Source organism: Mobula birostris, chromosome 28 (genome assembly GCF_030028105.1).
Source record: "Mobula birostris isolate sMobBir1 chromosome 28, sMobBir1.hap1, whole genome shotgun sequence".
In the NCBI taxonomy this organism is placed as follows: domain Eukaryota; kingdom Metazoa; phylum Chordata; class Chondrichthyes; order Myliobatiformes; family Myliobatidae; genus Mobula; species Mobula birostris.
The window spans coordinates 11004137-11031778 of record NC_092397.1 but is presented as its reverse complement, the minus strand read 5'-3'; the positions used below and the strand labels follow the sequence as shown (position 1 = coordinate 11031778).

Below are 27642 nucleotides of genomic sequence, written 5' to 3'. Positions count from 1 at the left end.
AGGTGGAGGGTTATAGACAGGGCAAATGCAAGCAGGCTTTTTCCACTGAGGTTGGGTGGGATACAACCAGAGGTCATGGGTTAGGGGTGAAAGGTGAAAGGTTTCAGGAGGGGAAGCTTCTTCACTCAGAGGGTCGAGTGAGCATGGAATGAGCTACCAGCACAAGTGATGCACTGGAATTCGATTTCAATGTCTAAGAGAAGTTTAGATAGGTATATGGATGGTAGGGGTATGGAGGGCTTTGGTCATTGGGAGTAGGCGGTTTAAATGGTTTGGCACAAACGTAATGGGCCAAAGGACCTGACTCTGTGCTTTAATTTTCTATGACTCTGTGATATAGTCACTTTTAACTTTAAAAAGTTAGCTCTTTTCTTCTCTCTCCACAGAAGCTGCCTGGCCCGTTGAGAATTTCCAGCAGCCTCCAATAATGTTTCAGGTTTTCAGCATCTGCGGGTTTATATTTTCTTGCTTGACCACGGGCAGCGGTGGAGGCAGGCTGTCCTGTGGGTGGTACGCTCACGGAGCGCCGTGCCACGGAGGGGGAGAACTGAGAGAGTGATGTACTTTCGAAGGAACATTTCTACGAGGCCGAGTTGGCAGCTCGGCGCTCAATCCAACGTACTCAAGGTCACAAGTGAGTGGGATCATTAAAGGGAAAAGATGGGCTAAAAGGTGGAAAGAGTGAGTGAAAAAGACAGACAGGAAGAGCGAGAGAAACACGAAAGGGTAAGAGAGTGGGGCAGAGACAGGCAGCGGGAAGAACAAGAATGCGAGTCAAAGAGCGAGATAGAGGCAGACAAGAACGAGTACGAGGGAGAACACACGCAGTTGGGAGAGTCAGAAAGAGAGAAACAGGGATGAATGTGTGTGGGCGAGATTCAAAAAAGAGAGAAAGTTAGACGAGGAGGATGTGAGAGAATGCGTGAATGAGTGAGGGTGAGACCGGCAGAGAAAATATGTGGATCTGTGACGGGGAGTGAGAGGAAGAGAGAGGTAGAGATAGGCAAAAGGGGGGAGGAGGGGGGGGAAGGGGGGAGGGGAAGGGGGGAGGGGAAGGGGGGAGGGGAAGGGGGGAGGGGAAGGGGGGAGGGGAAGGGGTGGACAGAGAGGGAGAGACTGACTTACAGAGAGGGAGAGGGAGAAAGATGGGGAGTGTTGTGTTTTGTAACTTCAAAACATTAAACTAATTCAAAGGAAGACACACGAGTCCGAAATGCAGGTCTAACTTCGTGTTTACTTTATTTGAGACGCACACGTATCATGTGGGTACGATGATGCACGCAATTCGCGTTCATAAATATAACCTGCAGTGAATTATTTCAATGAACAAGAATACTTAATCCAAAAATGTACAAGATTACTCAGATATTACTGAAATATTAAATACTCAATGGGGAATGAAAGACAGGCATACATGTATTGGGAAATTGAGTGAGAGAGAAAATGAAGGAAGGTGTGAGGTTGAAAGTGTGATAGAGAGAGAGACTCAGAGTCAGAGAAAGTTTATTAAAGAGTTGGAGAGGTGAAGAGACAGAGGGAAAGTGAGAGTGTGAGAGAGAAAGAGAGAGAGACAGAAAGAGGAATAGAGAGGTTGAGAGTTGGTGAAAGGGCATGACAGAAAGCCTCACTTTATAAACTTTAGACCCTGTTTGCCTTTTTGACTGCTTTATGAAACTATTATGCTATTTCCAAATAATTTAAGATACTATGAAAGCAAACATCCTATTCCTAACCACCGGGGAACTCCACTGTGCCTCCCCCCTAACCCTAAACACAAACTTTCACTTTTACTCCCTGTTTGCTGTCTCTTGGCTCGCGCTGCTTCAGAAACAAGTTTAATCCACCGACTTTAATTTGGATAACAAATCCATACAGTGGTACTTTATCAACTGCCTTTTGAAAGTCTATAAATACCACATCGACCACAGTTCCCTTATTGATCCTTTACAGTTACTTCAGCTAGGAACTCTTACATCAGCTCGACAAGGTTTGCATTCATAAAAAATCTCTTATGACTTTCTCGAATGAATTTACACTGGCCCAAGTGGCGGCTGTTTCTGTTCCGGATTATTATACCTGGAACCTGATGATTGATTTTAGTCAAAATTCAAAGTTCAAGGTAAATTGACTATTGAAGCAGGGTAGCATAGTGGTCAGCACGGCGGTTTACGGTACCGGCGACCCGGGTTCAATTCCCATCGCTGCCCGTGAGGAATTTGCACGTTGTCCCCGTGACCGTGTGGGTTTCCTCCAGGTGCTCCAGTTTCCTCCCACAGTCCAAAGGCGTAGCGGTTGATTATGTCAGAAACTGCTGACCTCCTGGGATATTCACGCACAACAGTCTGCAGAGCAGGGGTCCGCCAAGCCCTTGCTTGATGGTATCGGGCCACGGCATTTAAGAAAGAAAAATGGTTGGGAACTCCTGCTCAAGAGTTTACAGAGAATGGTGGCGAGAAAAAACAGAAACAAAAAACATCCAGTGAGTGGCAGTTCTGGGAGCGGAGCGCGTTGCTAGGTGGTGTGATCTAGGCCCGAGGCCTTTCACTACAGCAGTGCCCGGGTCCTAGTCTAAGCTACAACATGTTTTTTGGACAATTTAAACAATATACTGGAAAAGACAGCGAACCAGGGCCAATTACACTTGTTTTCCCGCTATGTTCACTCCTGTCTCTCCAAGGCACCGAGGCTATGAAGACTGCCCCCCACACCCTCCCCCTGGCTCCTGTGCCCACTAATATGACGAACTGATACCGAGGCTTTGGGCCTGCTCGGGGGTTCCGGATCCGAGGGCTCAATTTGGTTTGGAATGCTGCACTCACTTCTGCTGTTGGCGTGATTTGTTTTTTTTTCTCTTTCTCTGCGCATCGGGTGTTGGTCTTTAATTATCTTTTTTAAATTGGGTTCTTTCAGATTTCTTGCTTTGTGGCAAACAAATCTCAAGGGCGTATAATTTTATTTTTTTACATCCTTTCATGATAAATGTACTTGGAAATCTTTGAAAAATGCCTTGTTAGTGAGAGAGGTCGGAGGGGAATGGTCAGACTGGTTCGAGCCGACAGGAGGGCGTCAGTAACTCAGATAACTTCCCGTTACAACAGCAGTGTGCAGAAGAACATCTCTGAATGCACAACACATCGAACCGTGAAGTGGACGGGCTACAGCAGCAGAAGATCACAAACATACACTCAGTGGCCACTTTATTAGGTACGGGAAGTGCATAATAAAGTGGCCATGGCATGTTAGTACCTTGAGCTGGCAAAAAGATAAATAAGGAATGTTGAATTATGCTGTAGAAAGCAATGTGAGTGTAAGGGAGTAAAATGCCAGACTCTTGACAAAGATAGGCAACGAGGTCTTGAGCATACGAGAGGTCTGTTCAAGAGATTGATAAAGGTGGGATAGAATTTGCCTCTGAGTCTGGCGGTACGTGCTTTTTAAACTTTTGTATCTTCTGTCTGAGGGAGGAGGGAGAAGGGAGCATGGGCTGACTGGCAGGAGGCAGAGAGTGGGACAAAAGGGAGCCCTTTCTGGTTGGCTGCCGGTGACTTAGTGGTGTTCCACAGGGGTCTGTGTTGGGACCACTTCTTTTTACGTTTATATGTCAATGGTTTGGATGACGAAATTGATGGCTTCGTGGCCAAGTTTGAGGGCGATACAAAGACTGGTGGAGGGACAGGTGGTTTTGACGAAGTACAGTGTCGACAGAAGGACTTTGACAGGTTAGGAGGATGGGCAAAGAAGTGGCGGATGAATTGCAGTTTTCGGAAGTGCATGGCCAAGCACTTTGGTAGATGAAAGGGCCTCTCCTCACTGGAATTCAGAACGAGGCAAATCTCACTGACACCTATCAAATGTTGAAAGGCCTCGATAGAGTGGATGTGTGGAGAGGATGTTCCCTGTGGGTGGCGAGTCTGAGACCAGAGGGGACAGCCCCCAAATAGAGGGGCGTTCTTTTAGAATGGAAATGAGGAGGAATTTCTTTAGCCAGAGGAGTTCATCTGGTTGATTAACATAATTGGGAAAAGGAAATGTGCTGAACTTGTCCAAGACAACCGTAATATGGTTTACTCTTAATTGTCCTACAGGCTGTTAACCCTGCTACTTCATAGTTTCAGGGGCTTGATTTTGAACCTGACCTTGGCAGCTATTTCCTTTGAGCATTCTGCTTTTCTCCCATTACTCAAAAGGTATTTTTGACAGAGATTTACCGGCTGGGGTAAATTGTCCCCAAATGGCAGGAAGGAGGTCGAAAGTGTGTAGGTACACGTGTGGGAAAGAATGGGCTGGAGAACCAGAAGGCATGCATTTCAAAGGAGATGTGAGATGCAAGTTGCTGGTGAACGCAGCAGGCCAGGCAGCATCTCTAGGAAGAGGTGCAGTCGACGTTTCGGGCCGAGACCCTTCGTCAGGACTAACTGAAGGAAGAGCTAGTAAGAGATTTGAAAGTGGGAGGGGGAGGGCGAGATCCGAAATGACAGGAGAAGACAGGAGGGGGAGGGATGGAGCCAAGAGCTGGACAGGTGATTGGCAAAAGGGATATGAGAGGATCATGGGACAGGAGGCCTAGGGAGAAAGAAAAGGGGGAGGGTGGAAAAGACCCAGAGGATGGGCAAGGTGAGAGGGACAGAGGGAGAAAGAGGAGAGAGAGAGAAAAAGAATGTGTGTATATAAATAAATAACGGATGGGGTACGGGGGGGAGGTGGGGCATTAGCGGAAGTTAGAGAAGTCGATGTTCATGCCATCAGGTTGGAGGCTACCCAGATGGAATATAAGGTGTTGTTCCTCCAACCTGAGTGTGGCTTCATCTTTACAGTAGAGGAGGCCGTGGATAGACATGTCAGAATGGGAATGGGACGTGGAATACCTCCCTAGGCCTCCTGTCCCATGTTCCTCTCATATCCCTTTTGCCAATCACCTGTCCAGCTCTTGACTCCATCCCTCCCCCTCCTGTCTTCTCCTATCATTTCGGATCTCCCCCTCCCCCTCCCACTTTCAAATCTCTTACTAGCTCTTCCTTCAATTAGTCCTGACGAAGGGTCTCGGCCCGAAATGTCGACTGTACCTCTTCCTAGAGGTGCTGCCTGGCCTGCTGCGTTCACCAGCAACTTTTATGTGTGTTGCTTGAAATTCCAGCATCTGCAGATTTCCTCGTGTCTGCGTGAGATGCAAGTTGTTTTTTTTAAAAGAGTTGTGGGGACCTGGAATGCACTGCCTGAGGCGGTGGTGGTAGAGGCAGATGCATGAGGGACTTCTAGAGATGTTTAGATAGGCACGTAAGTGCGAGGGAAAGGATCTGGGCATTCTGTAGACAGAGGATTACGTTGTTGGCTGTTTGATTACTAGTCTAATTGGCTTGGCACAACGTTGTGGTCTGAAGGGCCAGTTCCAACAGGGATTAGGACTGGCGGGATTGCTTTTCAGAAGGCCTTTGACAAGGTGCCGCACATGAGGCTCCTCCACAAGCTACGAGCCCATGGTATTACAGGCAAGATCCCAGGATGGATAAAGCAGTGGTGATTGGCAGGACGCAGAGAGAGTGAACGAAGGGAGCCTTTCGAGGTCGGCTGCTGGTGACTAGCGGTGTTACACGGGCCTGTGTTGGGACCGCCTCTTTTTGCTTTATATGTCAATGATTTGGATGTCGGAATTGACGACTTTGCTGCAAAGTTCAAAGATAGCTTCAGGTAGTTTTGAGGAAGTACAGAGAGTACAGCAGGACTTGGACAGATTAGGAGAATGGGCAAAGAAGTGGCCGATGGAATACAGTGTCAGGAAGTGTACGGGCATAGAATTTCATAGAAGAAATGAAAGAGTTGACTATTTTCTAAACGGAGAGAAAATACAAAATTCTGAGGCGCGAAGGGACTTGGGAGTCCTTGTGCAAGATTCCCTGAAGGTTAATTTGCAGGTTGAGCCTGTGGTGAGAAAGGCAAGTACGATTTTGAGAGGACTAGAAATATAAAAGCAAGTATGTAATGTTGAGGCTTTATAAAGAAATGTTGACACCCTGCTTGGAGTATTGTGAGGAATTGTGGGCCCCTTATCTAAGAAAGGATGTGCTGAAACTGGAGAGGGTTCAAAAGAGGTTCGTGAAAATGATTCCAGGATTGAAAGGCTTGTCATGTGAGGAGCGTTTGATGGCTCTGGGCCTGTACTCACTGGAATTCAGAAGAATGAGGGGTGACCTCATTGAAACCTATCGAATGTTGAAAGGCCTTGATAGAGTGGACATGGAGAAGATGTTTCCCATGGTGGGAGATTCTAGGACCAGAGGACACAGCTTCAGAATAAGGGAGAGAACTTTTAGAAGGGAGATGAGGAGGAATTTCTTCAGCCAGGGAGTGTTGAATCTATGGAATTCTTTACCACAGGCAGCTGTGGAGGCCAAGTCCTTGGGTATATTTAAGGTTGGAGGTTGATAGCTTCTTGATTGGTGAGGGCACGAAGGGATACAGGGAGAAGGGCAGGAGATTGGACTGAGGGTGAGAGAGAAAATGGATCGGCCATGATGAAATGGCGGAGCAGACTCGATGGGCCGGAATGGCCTAATTCTGCTCCTATACCTTTACGGTCTCACGGTCCGAGGCAGCGTGCCACCACCTTCTCCGGGGGCAACAAAGGCCGCAGTAAAATCATCTTCCGCATCCCCTGTGAAAGGATAAACAAAAGGCTAGCTCACTCCATCCCCACCTGAGCCGGTGACGACTGACTGGAATCTGGCAGGGGAAGGGTACTATGCCCGAGGCAGGGCAACAGAACAATAGAACAGATTCAGGAGTATATAATTAAACCATTTATACTGATGAGGACAATGAGAAAGAAACTTTATATTTTGAGGGCTTGAGAAGGCCCCAAGGCTAAAGGCAGCTTTCCCAGAACCAAATACTCTGGTTGGGAGCCAACTTATTCAGTTGTATTTCATTACAATAGACTAATGGACGTTCTCGGCCTCATCGAACTTCAGAGGTTTTTGTTTTGGCCTTTGCCGGTTCTCACTGGGACACAGATCTCTGCACATCCTCGGGGAAGGGGGCCGAAGGCAATACAACAGCTACATCCGACAGGCGCTTGGGCTCGCGCGAGGAAGCAGGGAATCAGATCGCACGCGGGCAGGGTTTAAATCAGTGACGCCAAAGATCAAAGTAAAATTCACTATCAAAGCACCTACGTCTGGTGGTTGTCCATCGTGTCCGACGATGATGGGGAACCTGTGCGGGAGAGTTTTTAAAGTGGAAGAGCCATCGCCCTGGGGCGGTTCCGCTCTCTGGACCTCAGGAGTCTGGGTCGACACAAACTGGGGTCTTCCCGGGTCACAGGGGACGACCGTGATGTCTTCTGTGCCCTGTCACGCCCTTCGCTCTCCACGGAGCAGAGCCACCTTCCTTCCCCGTGGATCTCACCCCGCCCAGTCCGCAGGGAGCTGGCCCCGGATGCTGGGACAGGTACGTCCCCCTATCTTGCCGGGGCATGAGGCCGCCGGCTACCCTCACCTGGTTTACCCACCCGTCGAAGCGGTGTGCCGGGGTGCGGGCGCCATCGCGGGCAAACGGCTACCTGGAGCCGCAGGTGAGCGCCGAGTGTCCGGTGGGGACCAGAGGCGGGTGGGCTGCCCCGGAACGGTCACGGCAGGCCCCTGCGTCAGAGGTGCTGCCCCTCCCTGGTAGCTACCCCCAGACTCACTTCCTGGCGGGCATTCACAGTGGAACAAAAACTACAATCGAATCAATGAAAAGCTACACAGAAAAACTGATAAACAATCAAAGCAAAAGGCGGCAATCTGTGCAAATAGAGAACAAAAAAATATTAATAAATAGATAATACTCATGGAGAGACTTGGCGCAGTGGTAATTACCACTGGACCAGTGATCCAGAGTCCCAGTTATACGCTGGGGACTTGAGTTCGAATCCCACCAGGGCAGGCGGCCGAATTTGAATTTAATAAAAAATATCTGATGCACGTGAAACTATGTCGATTGTCGTAAAAACCCATTTGGTTCACTTACGTCCCTTAGGGGAGGAATCGTGCTGTCCTTACCTGGCCTGGCCTATCCGTGACGCCAGACCCACAGCAATGTGGTTTACCCTTAAATGGCCCAGCAAGCCATTCTCATCAGCCCCTTCTGAAGGGCAATGGGGGGGGGGGGGGGGCGGGGGCCAATAAGTGCTGGTTTAGCCGGCAATGCCCACGTCCTGTGAATGAATCAGTAAACAAATATGGAGGACATGAGCTGTAGAGTCCTGGAAAGTGAGTCCATAGGTTGTGGGAGGCTCCTATACCCTCCTTCCCGATGGCAGCAGCGAGAAGAGAGCACTGCCTGGGTGGTGGGGCGTCCTGGATGATAGGCGCCGCTTCCTCGTGGCGGTGCCCCTTGTAGACGTGCCCGAAGGCGGGGAGGGCTTTGCCCGCAGTGGACTGGGCTCTCTCCGCCCTTCTTGTAGGCCTTTCCGTTCTTGGGTGCGCGGGCCTCAACCGGGTTGGCAGGGGATCTGTGGGCAGAAGGGCCTTTCCCCCTTCTGTACGTGTGCACATCAACCTCCGTGTATTCAGACTCATTATGACGCTCCTGACGGCCTGAATGGGACAATTAATCCAGCTTGGACACCCCAGAGCCAGTGAGGAGAGTGGACTGCACTGCTGGAAGTCCTCTCTACCAGCTGATAAGTTGTCCACCCCTCGCAGAGGATGTAAATGATCCCACAGTACCACCTTGAAGCGAAGCAGAACAGAATTCGGCCCATCGCATCTGGTCCGCCATTCCACCATGGCTGGCTTATCTTTCCCTCTCAGCCCCACTAGTCAAGAACCTATCAACCTCTGCGTTAAATTCACCCAATGACTTGAGTTCAGATCCGAAACAGAATCAGGTTTATTACGACTGACGTAGTGTCGTGGAATTTGTGGTTTTGTGGCAATACATTAAAAAATGATTATAGGTTGTAACAAGGAACTTAAAAGCAAAATAATGCATAAAGGGAGCAAACAGCAGTGAGGTAGTGTTCATGGTCCGTTCAGAAATCTGATGGCAGAGGGGAAGAAGCTGTTCCTGAAACACTGAACATAGAAACCTACAGCACATTACAGGCCCTTCGACCCACAATGTTCTGCTGACCATGTAACCTACTCTAGAAACTGCCTAGAATTTCCCTACTGCAGAGCTTTCTATTTTTCTATGCTCCATGTACCTATCTAAGAGGCTCTTAAAAGACCCTGTTGTATCCACCACCACCGTCGCCGGCAGCCCATTCCACGGACCCACCACTCTCTGTGTGAAAAACTTACCCCTGACATCCCCCTTGTACCTACTTCCAAGCACCTTCAAACTGTGCCCCCTCATGTCAGCCACTGGGAAAAAGCCTCTGACTATCCACACGATCAACGTCTCTAATCATCTTATACACCTCTATCGGGTCACCTCTCTCCATCGCTCCAAGGAGAGATGGCCAAGTTCACTCAACCTATTCTCATAAGGCACGCTCCCCAATCCAGGCAATGTCCTTGTAAATCTCCTCTGCACTCTCTCTCTATAGCATCCACATCCTTCCTGTAGTGAGGCGACCACACTGAACACAGTACTCCGAGTGGGGTCTGACCAAGGTCTTAAATAGCTGTAACATTACCTCACAGCTCTTGAACCCAATCCCGCGGTTGATAAATGCCAACACACCATACGCCTTCTTAACAGAACTGTCAACCTGTGCAGCAGTTGAAGTTTACAGCAAACAGTCAACAGTCTAAACAACACGTGGCAGGGTGCTGGAGCAACTGGGGAAAAGACGGGCCACAGGAAGATCCAAACTGCACACAAGAAACCCAGGTCAGTGGGGCAGAACTTGTATCTGCTGGGCCACCGTCCTAGTACAGCACTAGTACTGCACTGGGAGCTCCCACTGAAGTTCCAGCTGCCTCATGGATGTCCAAAGTTCAAAGTAGATTTTATTATCAAAATACACGCACGTCACCACACACAACCCTGCGGGCATGCTCAGCAAACCTATAGAATAGTAACTGTAAACAGGATCGGTGAAAGATCAACCAGAGTGCAGAAGACAACAAATTGACACATGCAAATAGAAATAAACAGCAATAAATAACGAGAACGTGAGAGGTAGAGTCCTTGAAAGTGACATCGTTGGTTGCTGGAACACCTCAATGGATGGGGCTAGTGAAGTTGAGTGATGTTATCCCCTTTCAATGGCTGAGGGGTAGTAACTGTTCCTGAACCCGGCGGTGTGAGTCCTGAGGCTTCTGTACCTCCTTCCTGATGGTTGAGGGGTAATAACTGTTCCTGAACCTGGTGGTGTGAGTCCTGAGGCTTCTGTACCTCCTTCCTGATGGCTGAGGGGTAATAACTGTTCCTGAACCTGGTGGTGTGGGTCCTGAGGCTCTTGTACCTCCTTCCTGATGGTTGAGGGGTAACAACTGTTCCTGAACCTGGTGGTGTGGGTCCTGAGGCTCCTGTACCTCCTTCCTGATGGTTGAGGGGTAATGATTGTTCCTGAACCTGGCGGGATGGCCCCCAGCCCCTATTCCCACTGTGTTGGGCGTTGCATTTTGCGATACACGTTCGGCAAATAAAGCTCATCTTTCCGTCGTCCCCTGTTCTCCTGCTTCCTCCCCGTAACCTTTCACCCCCGCCCTGACCAATCAAGAGCCCATGAACCTCAACCTTAAACGCACCCAGTCACCTGGCCTCCACAGCCGCCTGTGCCAACGAATTCCACGGACTCACTACTCCCTGGCTGAAGAAACTCCGTTCTAAATTGATGCCCCTCTATTCTGAGGAGATCTGACAGAGGAATGACTGTACTATCCACACTCAAGACAATATGGAGGGACAGCAACGTCACCATGAAGTATAAAAGCAGACTCCTGCGTGCACTGGTATTCTCCATCTTCCTGCACACACGCAAGACATGGACCCTCACAGCAGACCTACAGAGGAAGATACCGGCATTGGAAATGAGATGCTATCGCAACACCTTGGGCAGGAGAAGATGGCGGCACGACGCAGCACGCGCAGCTCTCCGGTGAAATGATATTGTGTTTGTAAGTAGGATGCTGTGCACAATTCTGATTTGATGGAGACAGGCATGAGAAGGCACAGAGGAGCATCTGGAGAAACTTCTGAAATGCCCGGTTCGCTGCCGCTGCTACTGTGCGATCGAGAATCTCCGGAGGGGAGGCCCCAAAATCCCCGGCTTTGCCTGCTGCTGGCGACCAGGGAGGGGGTCGAAGTGCTCAGCAGAGATGGTGCTCGGTGTCGGAGGCTCGAAGTTTTCGGACGACTCAGAGTCGGACTGTGGTCGGGCATGGCAGGAAGAGTTTTCTTCCTTCTCCCGTCTGCGTGAGATGTGGGACTTTCGAGAGACTTTGAACTTTTTTAACCGTGCCCGTGGCCCGTTCTTCATCAAGTTACGGTATTGTTGCACTGTTGTAACTATATGTTATTAATTATGTATTTTTTGTCGGTTTTTCAGTCTTGGTCTGTCCTGTGTTTCTGTGATATCACACTGGAGGAATATTGTATCATTTCTTAATGCATGCATTACTAAATGACAATAAAAGAGGACTGCATGTCCTCATAATCTAATCTAATCTCATACTTGGACCACATCACAAACGAGCAGATCCACAAGACCACCCAGCACCACACCGGCCCCCATCATGACCTTCTCGCAACGGTGAAGAAAAGAAAGCTGAGGTGGTAAGGCCAGCTAAGAAGATCCAGTGGCCTTGCAAAGACCATTCTAGAAGGAACCATGGAGGGGAAAAGAAGGAGAGGTAGACAGAGGAAAAGATGGAAGGACAACATTAAAGAATGGACAGGGAGAACATTTGCGGTGACCCAGGCTCTGGCACACAACCGCGACAGATGGAACAGACTGGTGCAAAGCTTGTCGTGATGGTGCCCCGATGACTCCGCCAGGAGTTAAGGGTACAAGAAAGGAAGGATACAAAATTATGAGGGGTATAGATAGGGTAAATGCTTTTTCCACTGAGGTTGGGTGGGACTACAACCAGAGATCACGGGTTAAGGGTGAGAGGTGAAAAAGTTCAAGGGGAACATGAGGGGAAACTTCTTCACTCAGAGGGCAGTGGGAGTGTGGAACGAGCTGCCGGCTCGAGTGGTGAATGCGAGCTCGATTTCAATGATTAAGAGAAGTTTGGACAGGCACATGGATGGCAGGGGTATGGAGGGATAGAGTCCCGTTGCAGGTCAATGGGAGTGGGCAGCTTAAGTGGTTTCAGCACAGACTAGACGGGCCGAAGGGCCTGTTCCTGAGCTGTGCTTCTATATAGTGTGCAGGCGAGCACCTCTGCTTTTGCTCCACGCCGAACCTTAAAGTGGATATGGGCTACAGCAGCAGAAGACCGTACTGGCTTCCATGTTATGCCAGATACACCGTGACCACTGAGCCAGTGTCTCATCATCCAAACCCAAGAAACACCTTCCACCGACAGCTGGAGTTCATGTGTGACCATCTCCCTGTAATAATTATCATTGCAGAGCCCGGTCGGTGGGAGTCGCCTCACAATAAGCTCCTGAATCCTCTACATTCTCCGTCCCTCCTGCATCTCCCTCCCTCCCTCCCTCCGTCAAACGTCCAGGCACTAGTGTTAGCTTTTTTGAAAAACAAAAGGCCGACTTAATCTCAGTCAAATAACCCGGAGAGCTCGGGCTTCTTCAATCCGGACAGGCAATCGAACTCTGTGAAGGACTCTGCTCCGTCAGAGGTACGGTCTGTCACCTGGGAAGGCGAGGAAGTCATAAAGTCAGTCCGTGGCCGCGATGAGGCCGCCCTCAGGTTGGAGGAGCAACACCTTGTATTCCACCTGGGTAGCCTCCAACCTGATGGCACGAACATCGATTTCCTGAACTTCTGGTAATTGTCCCCCCCACCCCCGGTCTCTCCTTCACCATTCCCCATTCCTGTTTCCCTCACTCACCTCGTCTCCTTCCCTGCCCATCGCCTCCCTCTGGTGCTCCTCCCCCTTCCCTTTCTTCCCCGGTCTTCTCCCTCTCCAATCAGACTCCCCCTTCTCCAGCCCTTTATCTCCTTCACCAATCAACTTCCCAGCTCTTTACTTCACCCCCTCCTCCCCTCTCCCGGTTCCACCTATCACCTACCACCTCGTACATTTCTCTCCCCTCCAGCCGCCAACTTCTTACTCTGACTTCGCCTCTTTCTTTCCAGTCCTGATAAAGAGTCTCGATCCGAGACGTCAACTGTTTGCTCTCCTCCACCGATGCTGCCCGACCCGCTGAGTTCCTCCAGCACTGTGTGTGTGTGTGTGTGTGTGTGTGTGTGTGTGTGTGTGTGTGTGTGTGTGTGTGTGTACGTGTTGCTCTGGATCTCCAGCGTCTGTAGATTTTCTCCTGCGAGTCATAGAGTCTCGTGGCACAAGGAGAAAGAGGGCAGACTCCTGGGGGGAATAAAAAACAACCAACGTTTCCTTCCTCCTCAACAGGTCTTCCGATTTTTTTGGAAGCTCACCATGGAAAATATGATCCAGATTTATCCACATAATTACAGAGACAAGATTCAACAAAGCGGCTCGGGGACTCTGACAGTCAAGAGCTGGGAGGGACCAGTGTGGACTCAGAATGCCATCACTTATATTTAAACCAGTTGACTCAGAACTCAAGATCAACATAGAAACATAGAAAATAGGTGCAGGAGTAGGCCACTCAGCCCTTCGAGCCTGCACCGCCATTTATTATGATCGTGGCTGATCATCCAACTCAGAACCCTGCACCAGCCTTACCCCCTGACCCCCGTAGCCACAAGGGCCATATCTAACTCCCTCTTAAATATCACCAATGAACTGGCCTCAACTGTTTCCTGTGGCAGAGAATTCCACAGATTCACCACTCTGTGTGAAGAAGTTTTTCCTAATGTCGGTCCTAAAAAGCTTCCCCCTTATCCTCAAACTGTGACCCCTCGTTCTGGACTTACCCAACATCGGGAACAATCTTCCTGCATCTAGCCTGTCCAATCCCTTTAGGATTTTATACGTTTCAATCAGATCCCCCCTCAGTCTTCTGAATTCCAATGAGTACAAGCCCAGTTCATCCAGTCTTTCTTCATATGAAAGTCCTGCCATCCCAGGAATCAATCTGGTGAACCTTCTTTGTACTCCCTCTATGGCAAGGATGTCTTTCCTCAGATTAGGGGACCAAAACTGCACACAATACTCCAGGTGTGGTCTCACCAAGGCCTTGTACAACTGCAGTAGTACCTCCCTGCTCCTGTACTCGAATCCTCTCGCTATAAATGCCAGCATACCATTCGCCTTTTTCACCGCCTGCTGTACCTGCATGCCCACTTTCAATGACTGGTGTATAATGACACCCAGGTCTCGTTGCATATGCAACGTCATATGTTATTTCTTCTTTTGAAAACAGAAGGGCTATTTACACTTCTTTTGTGTCGTTAAGAATAATATCTGCACTTGGGATAAGGCGTCATTTAAGGCGCTGGTGAGGCCTAATTTTGGAGCATTTTGTGCAGTTCTAGTCACCTACGCACAGGAAAGGTTGGGGAATGCGGAGGAAATTTACAAGAAAGTTGCCAGGACTTGAGAACCTGAGTCACAGGGAAAGATTTAATAGGTTAGGACTTTATTCCCTGGAACATAGAAGATTGAGAGGGGGTTTGATAGAGGTGTACGAATTATGAGGGGTATAGATAGAGAGAATGGTAGCAAACTTTTCCCGCTGAACCAGAGGTCATGGGTTAAGGGTGAAAGGTGAAAAGCTGAAGGGGAACATGAGGGGAAACTTCTTCACTCAGAGGGTGGTGAGAGTGCGGAACGAGCTGCCAGCACAAGTGGTGAATGCGGGTCTGATTTCAACATTTAGGAGAAGTTTGGGTCGGTACGTGGATGGGAGGGGGGAATGAATAGAATTGAATTGACTTTATGACTTACATCTTTCGTATACATGAGGAGTAAAAATCTTTACGTTACATCTCCGTCTAAATGTGCAAGGTGCAATTTATAGTAATTTATAGTAAATAGTACGTACAACAGGATAGTCAATATAACATAGATATACAGTTGTATCAGCGTGAATTAATCAGTCTGATGGCCTGGTGGAAGAAGCTGTCCCGGAGCCTGTGGTCCTGGCTTTTATGCTGCGGTACCGTTTCCGGGATGCTAGCAGCTGGAGCAGTTTGTGGTTGGGGTGACTCGAGTCCCCAGTGATCCTTCAGGCCCTTTTTACGCACCTGGCCTTGTAAATGTCCTGAATAGTGGGAAGTTCACATCAACAGATGTGCTGGGCTGTCCGCACCACTCTCTGCAGAGTCCTGCGATCGAGGGAGGTACAGTTCCCGTACCAGGCAGCGATGCAGCTGGTCGGGATGCTCCCAGTTGTCTATGGTTCCGGTGCAGGAGCAGTTCGGATAGCTACACGGACTGGAGGGGTATGATCGAGGCGCAGGTCGACAGGAATTTTTAATCACCCGGTAAATAAACGGCATAAAACAAGTACAGAACTTTTGCTACTTAGGAAGCTGGGTGACATCAGATGGCAGGTGCGACATGGACATCAAAAGAAGAATAGGGATGGCAAAAGACACCTTTACGAGAATGAAGAGTATACTGACCAACACTAAACTAGGCATGACAACCCACCTCAGAGTACTGAAATGTTACGTTTATCCAGTTATGTTATATGGCTCAGAATGTTGGACAATATCTAGTAACATGAGGAAATGAATTGTAGCAGCAGAGATGTGGTTTTTGAGGAGGATGCAAAGACGAAACGAATATCTAACAAGGATGTCATGAACAGAGCAAGCACAAAAAGTGAAATAATGTATGAGATCATGAAAAGGCAACGTAACTTCATTGGACGTGTGATTAGGAAGGAGGAGTTAGAATGCACGGTAATTATGGGAAAGATTGAGGGGAAGAAAGCAAGAGGAAGACAAAGACAAATGATGATGGAGACAGCAGCCAGAGAACTGAAAATGAATACCAATGAATTGATCCACTTGACCCGAAACAGGAGTGTGTGGGCTATGGCAGTCAAAGCTCAAACTGGGCATGGCACCTGATGATGATGAAATAAACGGCGGGGTGCATCATTTGCGTTAACAACCAACACGCCCAAAGGTGTGCTGGGGCAGTCCGCCTGTTCCGGTGCCAACATAGCACACCCACAATGCTCGGCTATTGAACGACCGAAAGAAAGGAGACCATTCTGCCCATCGCACCCACTCTAGCCAAAGTCAAACCTCTTTGGTTAATGCTCCGTTTGGCCCTGCCAGCAAAATGGTCTTCTTAACAGTACAGTACTCCCACAGCACTGCCCTCCCTCCCAGGCGGAAAAGCAATTCCCTTAAGTTTATCAAAATCTACCCTCCTCCGTCTTCTCAGAATTACAAGCTTTCTGAAGAAATCTCTTCTTAACTCAGACCGAGCTTGGTGAAAGGTCTCGGGTGCAAAAAAAAAAAAAAAAATCATTTGCTGCTTCATTTGGCCGCAAGGATAATCATCAGGTCAGGGTTTAAAGAAAAATATTTCCACGTGCCATCTTGGGCTCACGTGCCGGAGGTTCGCCACCCCTGTTAGATACTTCAGCTTGAAGAATCAAATTTTTAGTGTCTATAGCACAAGTTCCCCTCAGTTGTCTGGACATGTGAATCATGTCTTATTTCTGAAACACAATGGGTTAAAGTCTTTCCCGAATCAGACTGGGAAAGTGTCTATCTTCGCCTCTGTGGCCCTATCTGCTCAGTACCAGTACGGACACTCCCGATAAACAGTACGCACACTTATATTAACCAAATAGTGAAAAAAGTATGCCTATTAAAATAATACTTTTTTTTTTAACCACAGTCTCAGGACGTAGCAGACTTTCATACTGGGTTACAGCAAAACTGCACACGAGGCAGTTTGGTTAATTTTTCAGCCCTGGTGCTTGGAAAGAGCGATCAGCATGGTCGCCTGCCCTCTTCACACACGGCCCTTTGAAGCTCGTCCATCCCAAATATTTCTCCATTTCCAGCGAGACCTGTTACTAATTCTGCTTCTGCTGCTGGGGCTGAGCGGAGAAGGGCAAGGACGTGGGGCAATGTCACACGGACAGAGGATTCTTCCCAGCTTATCCTTGCTCTCGGGACGGTCGTTTCGATTTTACAATCCCGGCGCAAAGGCAAGCAGAAATAACTTTACTCGGTGCTGCTTGCAAGGATTGAACTCTTCCGATGGCTCTTCGTATTCCTCGTCCTCGCACGGTCTGCCCGAAACGATCCTGTCAAGTTTACTCAACAGTGTGCTTAAGATATCCTTCTGACAGGGCACCCAAAACCTGACACTACCCTTAACTTGGGATTAATCATGAAAGTCAGTAACACACACACACACACAGTGCTGGAGGAATCTATTGTTGTCCCCCGTCCCCCTCCATGCCTTGTGACGCATTGGGCGGCGACTCTGCCACCTCTGTAGCGTTTGTCTATTTTTTTTAAAAAACGAGGCCGAGTTGCTAGCTCGACGCTCAACCCAGCACGGGTGGAAAGCGCGCGAGGAGCCGACCAGATTCAAACCTGGGACCGGTCCATTGCCAATGCTACTACAGCTCCAGCCAGCCCAGGCCGCGCCGATGGAGAGGAATAAAGAGCCCGCATTTCGGGCTGAGACCCTTCTTCGGAATATACTGTAGATCCAGCCCACACCGTCTCTGAGCATGATCGGACTGCATCGAGGGAGCTTAGTTTCTATCTAATTCTTAAATTTTTCTTTGTGCAGAGGGGGTTTTACTCTGTATGTAATCTGAGCTGTTCATATCCTGGGAGAGTTTAACCCCTTGCTCTCTCTTTCTGTGAATGCTTGACAGGACAGTGCACACTCTGTGTCTGATCTGTGCTGTGCCAGCCCTGGGAGAGTTTGATGGGACAGTGTCGAGGGAGTTTCACTCTGTGTCTAACCTGTGCTGTGCCTGCCCTGGGAGTGTTTGATGGGACAGTGTAGAGAGGGTTTTACTCTGTAACTAACCTGTGCTCTTCCTGCCCTGGGAGAGTTTGATGGGACAGTGTAGAGGAACCACGTGGCCAAGCGGTTAAGGCATTGGACTAGCGACCTGAAGGTCGTGAGTTCGAGCCCCAGCCGAGGCAACGTGTTGTGTCCTTGAGCAAGGCACTTAATCACACATTGCTCTGCGACGACACTGGTGCCGAGCTGTATGGGTCCTAATGCCCTTCCCTTGGACAACATTGGTGTCGTGGAGAGGGGAGACTTGCAGCATGGGCAGCTGCCAGTCTTCCATACAACCTTGCCCAGGCCTGCGCCCTGGAGAGTGAAGACTTTCCAGGCGCAGATCCATGGTCTCGCAAGACTAACGGATGCCTTTATATAGAGTAAGTTTTACTCTATATCTAACCTGTGCTGTGCCTGCACTGAGAGCGTTTGATGGGACAGTGCAGAGGGAGTTTCACTCTGTATCTAACCTGTGCTCTTCCTGCCCTGGGAGTGTTTGATGGGACAGTGTATCTAAATCACGGTGTGTGCCCCTGTCCTGAAAGCATGTAATGGGGCAAAGGGCAGAATTTTACTTATTCACACACACACACACACACACACACACACACACACACCAGTCCTGACAAAGGGATTCAGCTCAAAACATTGACTGCTATAATTCAGATGCTGCCTGACCTGCTGAGTTCCTCGCACATTTTGCCTACATTGCTCTGGATTTCCAGAATCTCTCAGTCAACTAACCATCTAACCCTGCACAGGGAACGTTTTGAGAGGACAGAAATCCTCCCCAGTAGGGACTGGAACCCGGTGGGTAAGGGGATATTAAGTGTTTGTCACAGACTGCCTCTGATCTGTCACTGATTCAAAGACAACCCCAGCAAGGAAAACTTCCAGTGAACAGAAACAGGTCAGACAACGAGCTGTAGATTGGGACACAACTGTGCAAGCTAGCGGGTCATTCTTGACCCATGGGGACACATTACAATGCAGATTAATGTAGCTGCACCCCGCAGGACATTTCCAAAGGGCCCAGCCAGAGTTAATGAACCAAAATAGAAACCAGGCCATTTATTAGGATAGGTGGCATAGACACACTCGAAGTTGTAAATATTAAAATGTCTGTGGGGGGTGGGGGGGGGGAGGAGACATGGAGGTTTACCCGGGGGGGGGGGGGGAGAATGGATTCCAGAACTTGTGGAACTTGTGTCTTTCAGCAGTGGGTGGATTGAAGGTAATGAGGCAAGAATAGACAAGACTGAGGGGGGGGGGGTTTCCACTCTGCCCCCACCCCACAACAAATAAACAAACACACACTATCATAAATAGACAAAGATCATACAGACACAAAATCACACACCTAATCACAAACACACAATCTCTTTCTCACATGCACACACACCATCACAAATAGACAAAAACACACACACACACACTATCACAAACACACACACAAGATCACTCACACAGAGAAATAAACATGCAAAGATCTCTCTCTCACACACAGAAATAGACACACAAGATCACACACACAATCAGACACCCAAAATCTCCCTCTCTCTCTCACACACACACACACACACACACACACACACACACACACAATCACAGACACCCAAAATCTCTCTCTCATACACACACAATCACAGACACACACACCCAAAATCACAGACAGGCATACAAGATAACACACTCAGAAACAGACACAAGATCTTTCTCTCTCTCACACACACACACACACACACACACACACACACACACACACACACACAGAAACAGACATGCAAGGTCAAAGATCACACGCACACACACACAGAAATAGACACGCAAGATCTCTCTGACACACGCAGAAATAGGCACACAAGATCACACACACTCCGAAATAGACACACAAGATCACACACACACACAGAAATAGACGCGCAAAGATCACACACACACACACAGAAATAGACGCGCAAGATCACACACACACACAGAAATGGACACACAAGATCACACACACAGAAATAGACACGCAAGATCTTTCTCACACACACACACTCAGAAATAGACACGCAAGATCTCTCTGACACACGCAGAAATAGGCACACAAGATCATACACATCAGAAATAGACATGCAAGATCACACACAGACAGACGCAGAGAAATAAACACGTAAAGATCTCTCTCACACACACACACACAGAAATAGACACGGAAAGATCACACACACACCAGCCACAACCAGACTCCCACTGTCACACTCACAATCACCAACACTTGGTTTCATCCCGTGCCTGTTAACGTTTAACAGCTTCCTTCACTAGACAGCCTGGGTAGTCGAGCTATTCCACTAGCAGAGCGCCTCATCACCCCCAAGCCTTCCTCTCCAGCAGGGATACCAATGCGTGCCGGGGACGGGCTGATTTCCACACAACCCTCCCACCTCTCTCCCCCCACCCCATAAAGCTCCCCGCGTTGACATCACAACAGACTGGCAGTAACTGGGCCAGTTGCTCCAAAGAACTAGCACAGACCCGAGGGGCCGAACAGCCTTATTTACAGCTTGAAAAGATGCAGACTTTCGCAAACTGATCCTATCGCTATTTCTTTTGGGGGGGGGGCAATCGTTCCAATACACCACCTCCCTCTCCTGCCACAATCTTTAATTCCGATGAAACTTCTTTTGAGAAACAAAAAGGAGTATAAACGTTATTCGTAACCAGGTGCGCTCGCTCTCTCTCCCTCTGCAAAACACTATATATATACACAATATATGTGTGTGTGTGTGTGTGTGTGTGTGTGTGTGTGTGAATATATACAAATCCTCCACGTTGTGTAGTCGTAAGGTGAAGCCTCTAAGCAGCGATGGTTAGTTTTAATAAGGACGCGGAACTCACCCACTCGGAAGCCGGAGCCGGTGAGGGTGTCCGCCGCCTGTCCATTCTCGCTGATCAGAGTGGTGGTGTTGCCTCTCTTGCAGCTGTCCTGGCAGTGACCCTTCATGCACGTCCTCTTGCAGATAGTCGGGGTGAAGACCACCTTGAAGCGCCCCTGCGAGGGCTCCTTGCCCTGCGCCGAGGCCGTGGGCAGCCGCAGGAAGCCCAGGCACGCCAGCACGCTGAGAGCCCGGTAATCCATCCGCTCAAGAGGGCCCGCTCCTCCCGGTGCGCCGGGACAGGACTGCTGCAGGAGAACGCAGACGGCGAGGGAAGTTCCGAATCCACATTGGGCAGGCGGGAGGGGAGGGGAGTTGGGGCGGTGGGGGGTGTGCCCTTGCAAGCGGCGAAGAAAATACCCCCTTCTGCAGAAACACAGCTGGGCAGGACACGAACTGGAAGGCGGTGGGGGAGAAGTTTAATTCTTAAATTGGCAAGGAAAACAAAATCTTTTTTTTAAAGAGAGAGAGGGAGCCTTGTGGACGATCCCTAGGCGGGATCTGGATTATTGGCAAGGCTCCAAGGAGAGACTCGGAGTGACTGCTTGCTGTGTTACTGCGAATCCGTAAACACAATAACTCAGCTGTGGCTGTCAGTCCCCCCACCCCTCACCCCTCACAGTCCCGGTTCAGGTCTCGCCCGCACTCGGTCGCCGTGCCACGCTTCAGCACCCCTCGCTCCCGTGGCGAACGAGACGCCCCCCACCCCTCAGATCGCTGGTCAAACCGGGGGGGGGCCGGAATGAGAGAATAAACGCCACTGATTCTCTCCCCCCACCCACCCCCGCCGCCTCACACACTTGTAGAAGAAACAAACTGCCTCATTTGGATTCGGATCCAGTTTGTTTCTGAGTCCAAAGCGCAGAAACGGGCCCTTCGGCCCATCTAGTCCGTGCTGGCACCGTTTAAACCGCCTACTCCCGGGGCCCACAGCCCCTCCCATCCCCTCCCATCCCCTCCCATCCCCTCCCATCCCATCCATGTACCTGTCCGAACTTCTCCCAGTCGCCGAAATCGAGCTCGCACGCACCTCTTGCGCCGGCGGCTCGTCCCACTCTCTCGCCGCCCTCTGAGTGGAAAAAGTTCCCCCTCATGTTCCCCTTAAACTTCTCAGCTTTCACCCCTAAACCCTGACCCCCCCCTGGTTATGGTCTCACCCAACCTCAGTTGCCTGCTTGCATTTGCCCTATCTATACCGCTCATAATGTTGTATACCCCTATCAAATCTCCTCCCAGTCCCCTTAATCCAGCCTAATCTCGGGAGAATTTATAACGACTAATTAACCTCCCAACCGGTATATCCTTGGACCAGGGGAGGAAACCCAAGCGGTCCCGGAGAGAACTTACAACTCTGGGCAGTGGCGGGAATCGAACCCGTGTCGCCTCTGCTGTTGTGCTAATATTGTGCCGCCCTGATGTTTTGTATTTTTTTTTAAAGTGTTTTCTATAAATTAATTTACCTTTGTAAAATGCAACGAAGTGAAGGTACTGCACTGCCGCTAGTGGCAAGAGAGTGTAACTACAACGTGACATGTTTACATATAAATTTGCCAATAGGTTCTTGATGGGTGTCAAAGGTTACGGGGCGAAGGCAGGAGAATGGAGTTGAGAGGGATAGTAAATCCCAGGAGGTTCACTAAAATGATTCTGGGATCGAAAGGATTGTCATGCGAGGAGCATTTGATGGCTCTGGGCCTTTACTCACTGGATTTCAGAAGATTGAGGAGTGACCTTGTTGAAACCTACCGAATGTTGAACGGTCTCAATAGAGTAGACGTGGAGAGGATGTTTCTTCTGGTGGGGAGTCTAAGACCAGAGAATAGAGGGAGAACGGAGATGAGGAAGAATTTCTTTAGCCAGAGACTGGTGAATCTGTGGAATTCGTTGCCACAGGCAGCTGTGGAGGCCAAGTCATTACATATATTTAAGGCAGAGGTTGCTAGATTATTAATCGGTCAGGGCATGAAGGGATACGGGGAGAAGGCAGGAGATTGGGGGCTGAGAGGGAAAAATGGATCAGCCATGATGAAATGGCAGAGCAGACTCGATGGGCTGAATGGCCTAATTTTGTTTCTATACCTTATGGTCTAAATCCAGCCATGAAAGAATACTAGACTTGATGGGCTGAATGGACTAATTCTGCTCCCATGCCTTATGGACTTACACCAAAAGTTGACGCAGATTGGTATTTTTTTAAAAAATATACTCATTTTTACAAACGGCTGTGCAGCTGTTAAAGCCGGCTTTTATCACACATTCCTAATTACCCTTGAAAAGGTGATGGTGGGGCATCTTCCTGAGCTACTGCATTCAGGCAGCACCGAAAGGAGCTTTTGCCGACCACAATTCCCACCTAAGCCAGTCCCGTTTGCTCACATTAGGCCAATATCCCTGAAAACCTCTCCTATCCATCCAGTGTCTTTTAAACAGTGTTTACCTGGTCCATTTCCGACGACTTTATTAACTTTGCCTCCAACTTTCACCCTGCCCTCAAGTTTACCTGGTCCATTTCCGACGACTTTATTAACTTTGCCTCCAACTTTCACCCTGCCCTCAAGTTTACCTGGTCCATTTCCGACACCTCCCTCCCCTTTCTAGATCTTTCTGTCTCTGTCTCTGGAGACAGCTTATCCACTGATGTCTACTATAAGCCTACTGACTCTCACAGCTATCTGGACTATTCCTCTTCTCACCCTGTCTCTTGCAAAAACGCCATCCCCCTCTCGTAATTCCTCCGTCTCCGCCGCATCTGCTCTCAGGATGAGGCTTTTCATTCTAGGACGAGGGAGATGTCTTCCTTTTTTAAAGAAAGGGGCTTCCCTTCCTCCACTATCAACTCTGCTCTTAAATGCATCTCCCCCATTTCACGTACATCTGCTCTCACTCCATCCTCCCGCCACCCCACTAGGAATAGGGTTCCCCTGGTCCTCACCTACCACCCCACCAGCCTCCGGGTCCAACATATTATTCCCCGTAACTTCCGCCACCTCCAACGGGATCCCACCACTAAGCACATCTTTCCCTCCCCCCCTCTCTCTGCATTCCGCAGGGATCGCTCCCTATGCAACTCCCTTGTCCACTCGTCCCCCCCCACCGTCCCTCCCCACTGATCTCCCTCCTGGCACTTATCCGTGTAAGCGGAACAAGTGCTACACATGCCCTTACACTTCCTCCCTTACCACCATTCAGGGCCCCAAACAGTCCTTCCAGGTGAGGCAACACTTCACCTGTGAGTCGACTGGGGTGATATACTGCGTCCGGTGCTCCCGATGTGGCCTTTTATATATTGGCGAGACCCGACGCAGACTGGGAGACCGCTTTGCTGAACACCTACGCTCTGTCTGCCAGAGAAAGCAGGATCTCCCAGTGGCCACACATTTTAATTCCACATCCCATTCCCATTCTGACATGTCTATCCACGGCCTCCTCTACTGTAAAGATGAAGCCACACTCAGGTTGGAGGAACAACACCTTATATTCCGTCTGGGTAGCCTCCAACCTGATGGCATGAACATCGACTTCTCTAACTCCCCCCCCCCCCCCCGTCTTTCTTCCCGGACCTCCTGTCCCATGATCTTCTCGTATCCCCTTTTGCCAATCACCTGTCCAGCTCTTGGCTCCATCCCTCCCCCTCCTGTCTTCTCCTATCATTTTGGATCTCCCCCTCCCCCTCCAACTTTCAAATCCTTTACTCACTCTTCCTTCAGTTAGTCCTGACGAAGGGTCTCGGCCCGAAACGTCAACTGCACCTCTTCCTAGAGATGCTGCCTGGCCTGCTGCGTTCACCAGTAAATTTTATGTGTGTTGCAGTGTCTTTTAAATATTGTTAATATACTTGCCTCAACAAATTCCTCATTAGGGATGCTGACACCATAAATGTCTACCTCCCCCCCCATCCCTTTGAAAATCTTTCCCCTTATCCTAAATATACATCCTCTGTTTCGTCTACCTCTGTGACCCTTGAATATTTTCCAGCATCTTCTGGAAGTTTCCATTTACCTCCTGACATCTGCTTCCACCATCCTTTCAGAGCCCTCCCCTTCTGGTTCCAGGAGGGAGTGCCTCCACCCACCGTTTTGTGTGACAGGCGCCTTGCAAGAATTAAATATTAATTGGACCCTGAAGAAGAGGGCACCGAGAGATTTCTGTGGGAGACGAGGGGCGTCACGCCTCATAAACTGTAACTCCAGGGCCGTGGGAAAGCCCTATAAGTGGCTGGGGTGGTATACTGCACCCGGTGCTCCCGACGCGGCCTTCTATATATTGGTGAGACCCGACGCAGAATGGGAGACCGTTTCGCTGAACACCCACGCTCTGTCCGCCAGAGAAAGCAGGATTTCCCAGTGGCCATTTATTTTAATTCCACATCCCATTCCCATTCTGATATGTCTATCCACGGCCTCCTCTACTGTCAAGATGAAGCCACACTCAGGTTGGAGGAACAACACCTTATATTCCGTCTGGGTAGCCTCCAACCTGATGGCAGGAACATTGACTTCTCTAACTTCTGTTAATGCCCCACCTCCCCCATGTACCCCATCCCTTATTTATTTATATACACACATTCTTTCTCTCTCTCTCCTTTTTCTCCCTCTGTCCCTCTCACTGTAACTCCTTGCCCATCCTCTGGGTTTTTTCCCCCCTCCCCCTTTCTTTCTCCCTAGGCCTCCTGTTCCATGATCCTCTCCCTCCTCCAGCCTCGTATCCCTTTTGCCAATCACCTGTCCAGCTCTTGGCTCCATCCCTCCCCCTCCGGTCTTCTCCTATCATTTTGGATCTCCCCCTCCCCCTCCCACTTTCAAATCTCTTACTAGCTCTTCTTTCAGTTAGTCCTGACGAAGGGTCTCGGCCCGAAACGTCGACTGTACCTCTTCCTAGAGATGCTGCCTGGCCTGCTGCGTTCACCAGCATCTTTTTTGTGTGCGTAGCCCTATCTCATCCCGGCCTGTGCTCGCTGGGGGTCAGAATAATGAGCGGGAGGGGCGGATCTCGCTGACACTTATCGAATACTGAATGGCCTTGATCAGGGTTCCCAATCTTGGATCTGAATGGCACTGGTCCAACGTTGGGAAGCCCAGACTTGGACAGAGCGTGCATGCAGAGGATTAGAATTAGGATTTATTTAAATCTCACCTCCGTCCCACAACGTGCAGGAGTAAAAACCTTTGCATTATGACTCCGTTGCAGTGTACAGACATGTGGATTTTAAAGTCTAGTGGCTTGTAGAAGGAAGCTGTCCCATTGCCTGTCGGTACTGGCATTAATGCTGCGGTACCGTTTGCCAGATGGAAGCAGCAGAAACAGTTTCTGGTTGGGGTGACCGGTGTCCCCGGTGATCTTCCAGGCCTTCTTTCTGCACCTGCTGCTGTAAATGTCCTCAATGGAGGGAAGTTCACAACCGCAGATGTGTTGGGCTGTCCGTACCACTCTCTGCGATGCCCAGCGATCAAGGTTGGTGCCATTCCCATACCAGGTGGTGATACAGCCAGTCATGATGCTCTCAATGGTGCCCCTGTAGAAGCTCTTGAGGTTTGGGGGCTCATGGTGAATTTCCTCAGTCGGAAGAGACACTGTTGTGCTTTTTTTTGCCACACAGCTGGTGTGTACAGTCCAGATGAGATCATTGGTGACGTGTTTACCAAGGAACTTGAAGCTACTCGCCCTTTCACCCGCAGTCCCATTGATGTTGATCGGGCCGAGCCTGTCTCTGTTCCTCCTGTCATCCACGATCAGCTCTTTTGGTTTTAGGACACTGAGGTTGTTATCCTGGCACCATTGTGCCAGGGTGTCAACCTCTCCTCTGTAGGCTGTCTCGTCACCGCTAGAAATAAGGCCGATCAACGCGTGCCATCTGCGAATTTGATCAGCAGGTTGGAGCTGTCTGTGGCGGCACAGTCGTGAGTGTAGAGGGAGCAGAGGAGGGGACTCAGGACACAGCCCTGGGGGGCACCTGAGTTGAGGGTCAGAGGGTCAGAGGTGAGGGAGCCCATCCTGACCACCTGTCAGCGATCCGACAGGAAGTCTAGGATCTCGCTGCGCAAGGTGGGGTGCAGGCTGAGCTCCCTGTCATGTCTGGAGGGGCCTGTGGTGCTGAATGCTGAACTGTATAGGATGTTTCTTGCAGAGGGGGAGTCGAGGATCAGAGGACGCGGCCTCAGTATACAAGGGCGTCCCTTTAGAACAGAGATGAGGAGGAATTTCTTTAGCCAGAGGGCGATGAACCTATGGAATTCATTGCCACAGACAGTTGTGGAGGCCAAGTTATTTAAAGCAGAGGTTGATGGGTTCTTTATTAGTAAGGGTGTCAAAGGTTACGGGGAGAAGGCAGGAGAATGGGGTCGAGAGGGATAATAGATCAACTAGAATTGACGGGCTGAATGGCCTGTTCCTGCCCCTGTATCTTAAGGCCCAGGTTCTTGATTGACTGAGTTGTGGGTATTTTACGGACTTGAATGTTGGTGTGCTCTCCCAACACAGGGGAGAGCTGACGTTGAGCGAGTGGACCGAAGTTTTCAGACTGCGGTAAACGAGCGCTTTGCAAGCCAGAGGCGTGTCGGTTTCACAGACCCTTCACTGGTCACGTACAGGCCGTTCTCTGCTGGGCTCGGTGAGCCATAGTCACTCGTTGAAGCATTCCTGGTTTTGCATTTCAAAAATATCTTGCAACTGACAAAGGAAAAAAACAAAATTCCCAAGATGTGTAGTCTTTCCATTCTTGGAAAGAATGCAAA

The 27642-nt window shown here is 49.6% G+C and overlaps 1 protein-coding gene across 5 annotated transcripts in view; it reads right to left on the bottom strand.

Annotated features, from left to right (window-relative positions):
• LOC140189039 (latent-transforming growth factor beta-binding protein 3-like) overlaps positions 1-21369 on the bottom strand; it is a 407830-nt gene extending 386461 nt beyond the window's left edge. Inside the window, exon 1 of one of the 5 annotated variants that reach the window (XR_011883435.1) lies at positions 20874-21369. Coding sequence is in view for 4 of the 5 variants with exons in the window: in XM_072245724.1 (XP_072101825.1) it covers positions 20874-21114 (241 nt within the window). In the remaining variant the exon portion in view is untranslated. The remainder of the gene's footprint in view (positions 1-20873) is intronic. The other 4 variants (XM_072245724.1, XM_072245722.1, XM_072245723.1 and 1 more) reach the window with 4 other exon arrangements.
• Between the last annotated feature and the right edge of the window lie 6273 nt (positions 21370-27642).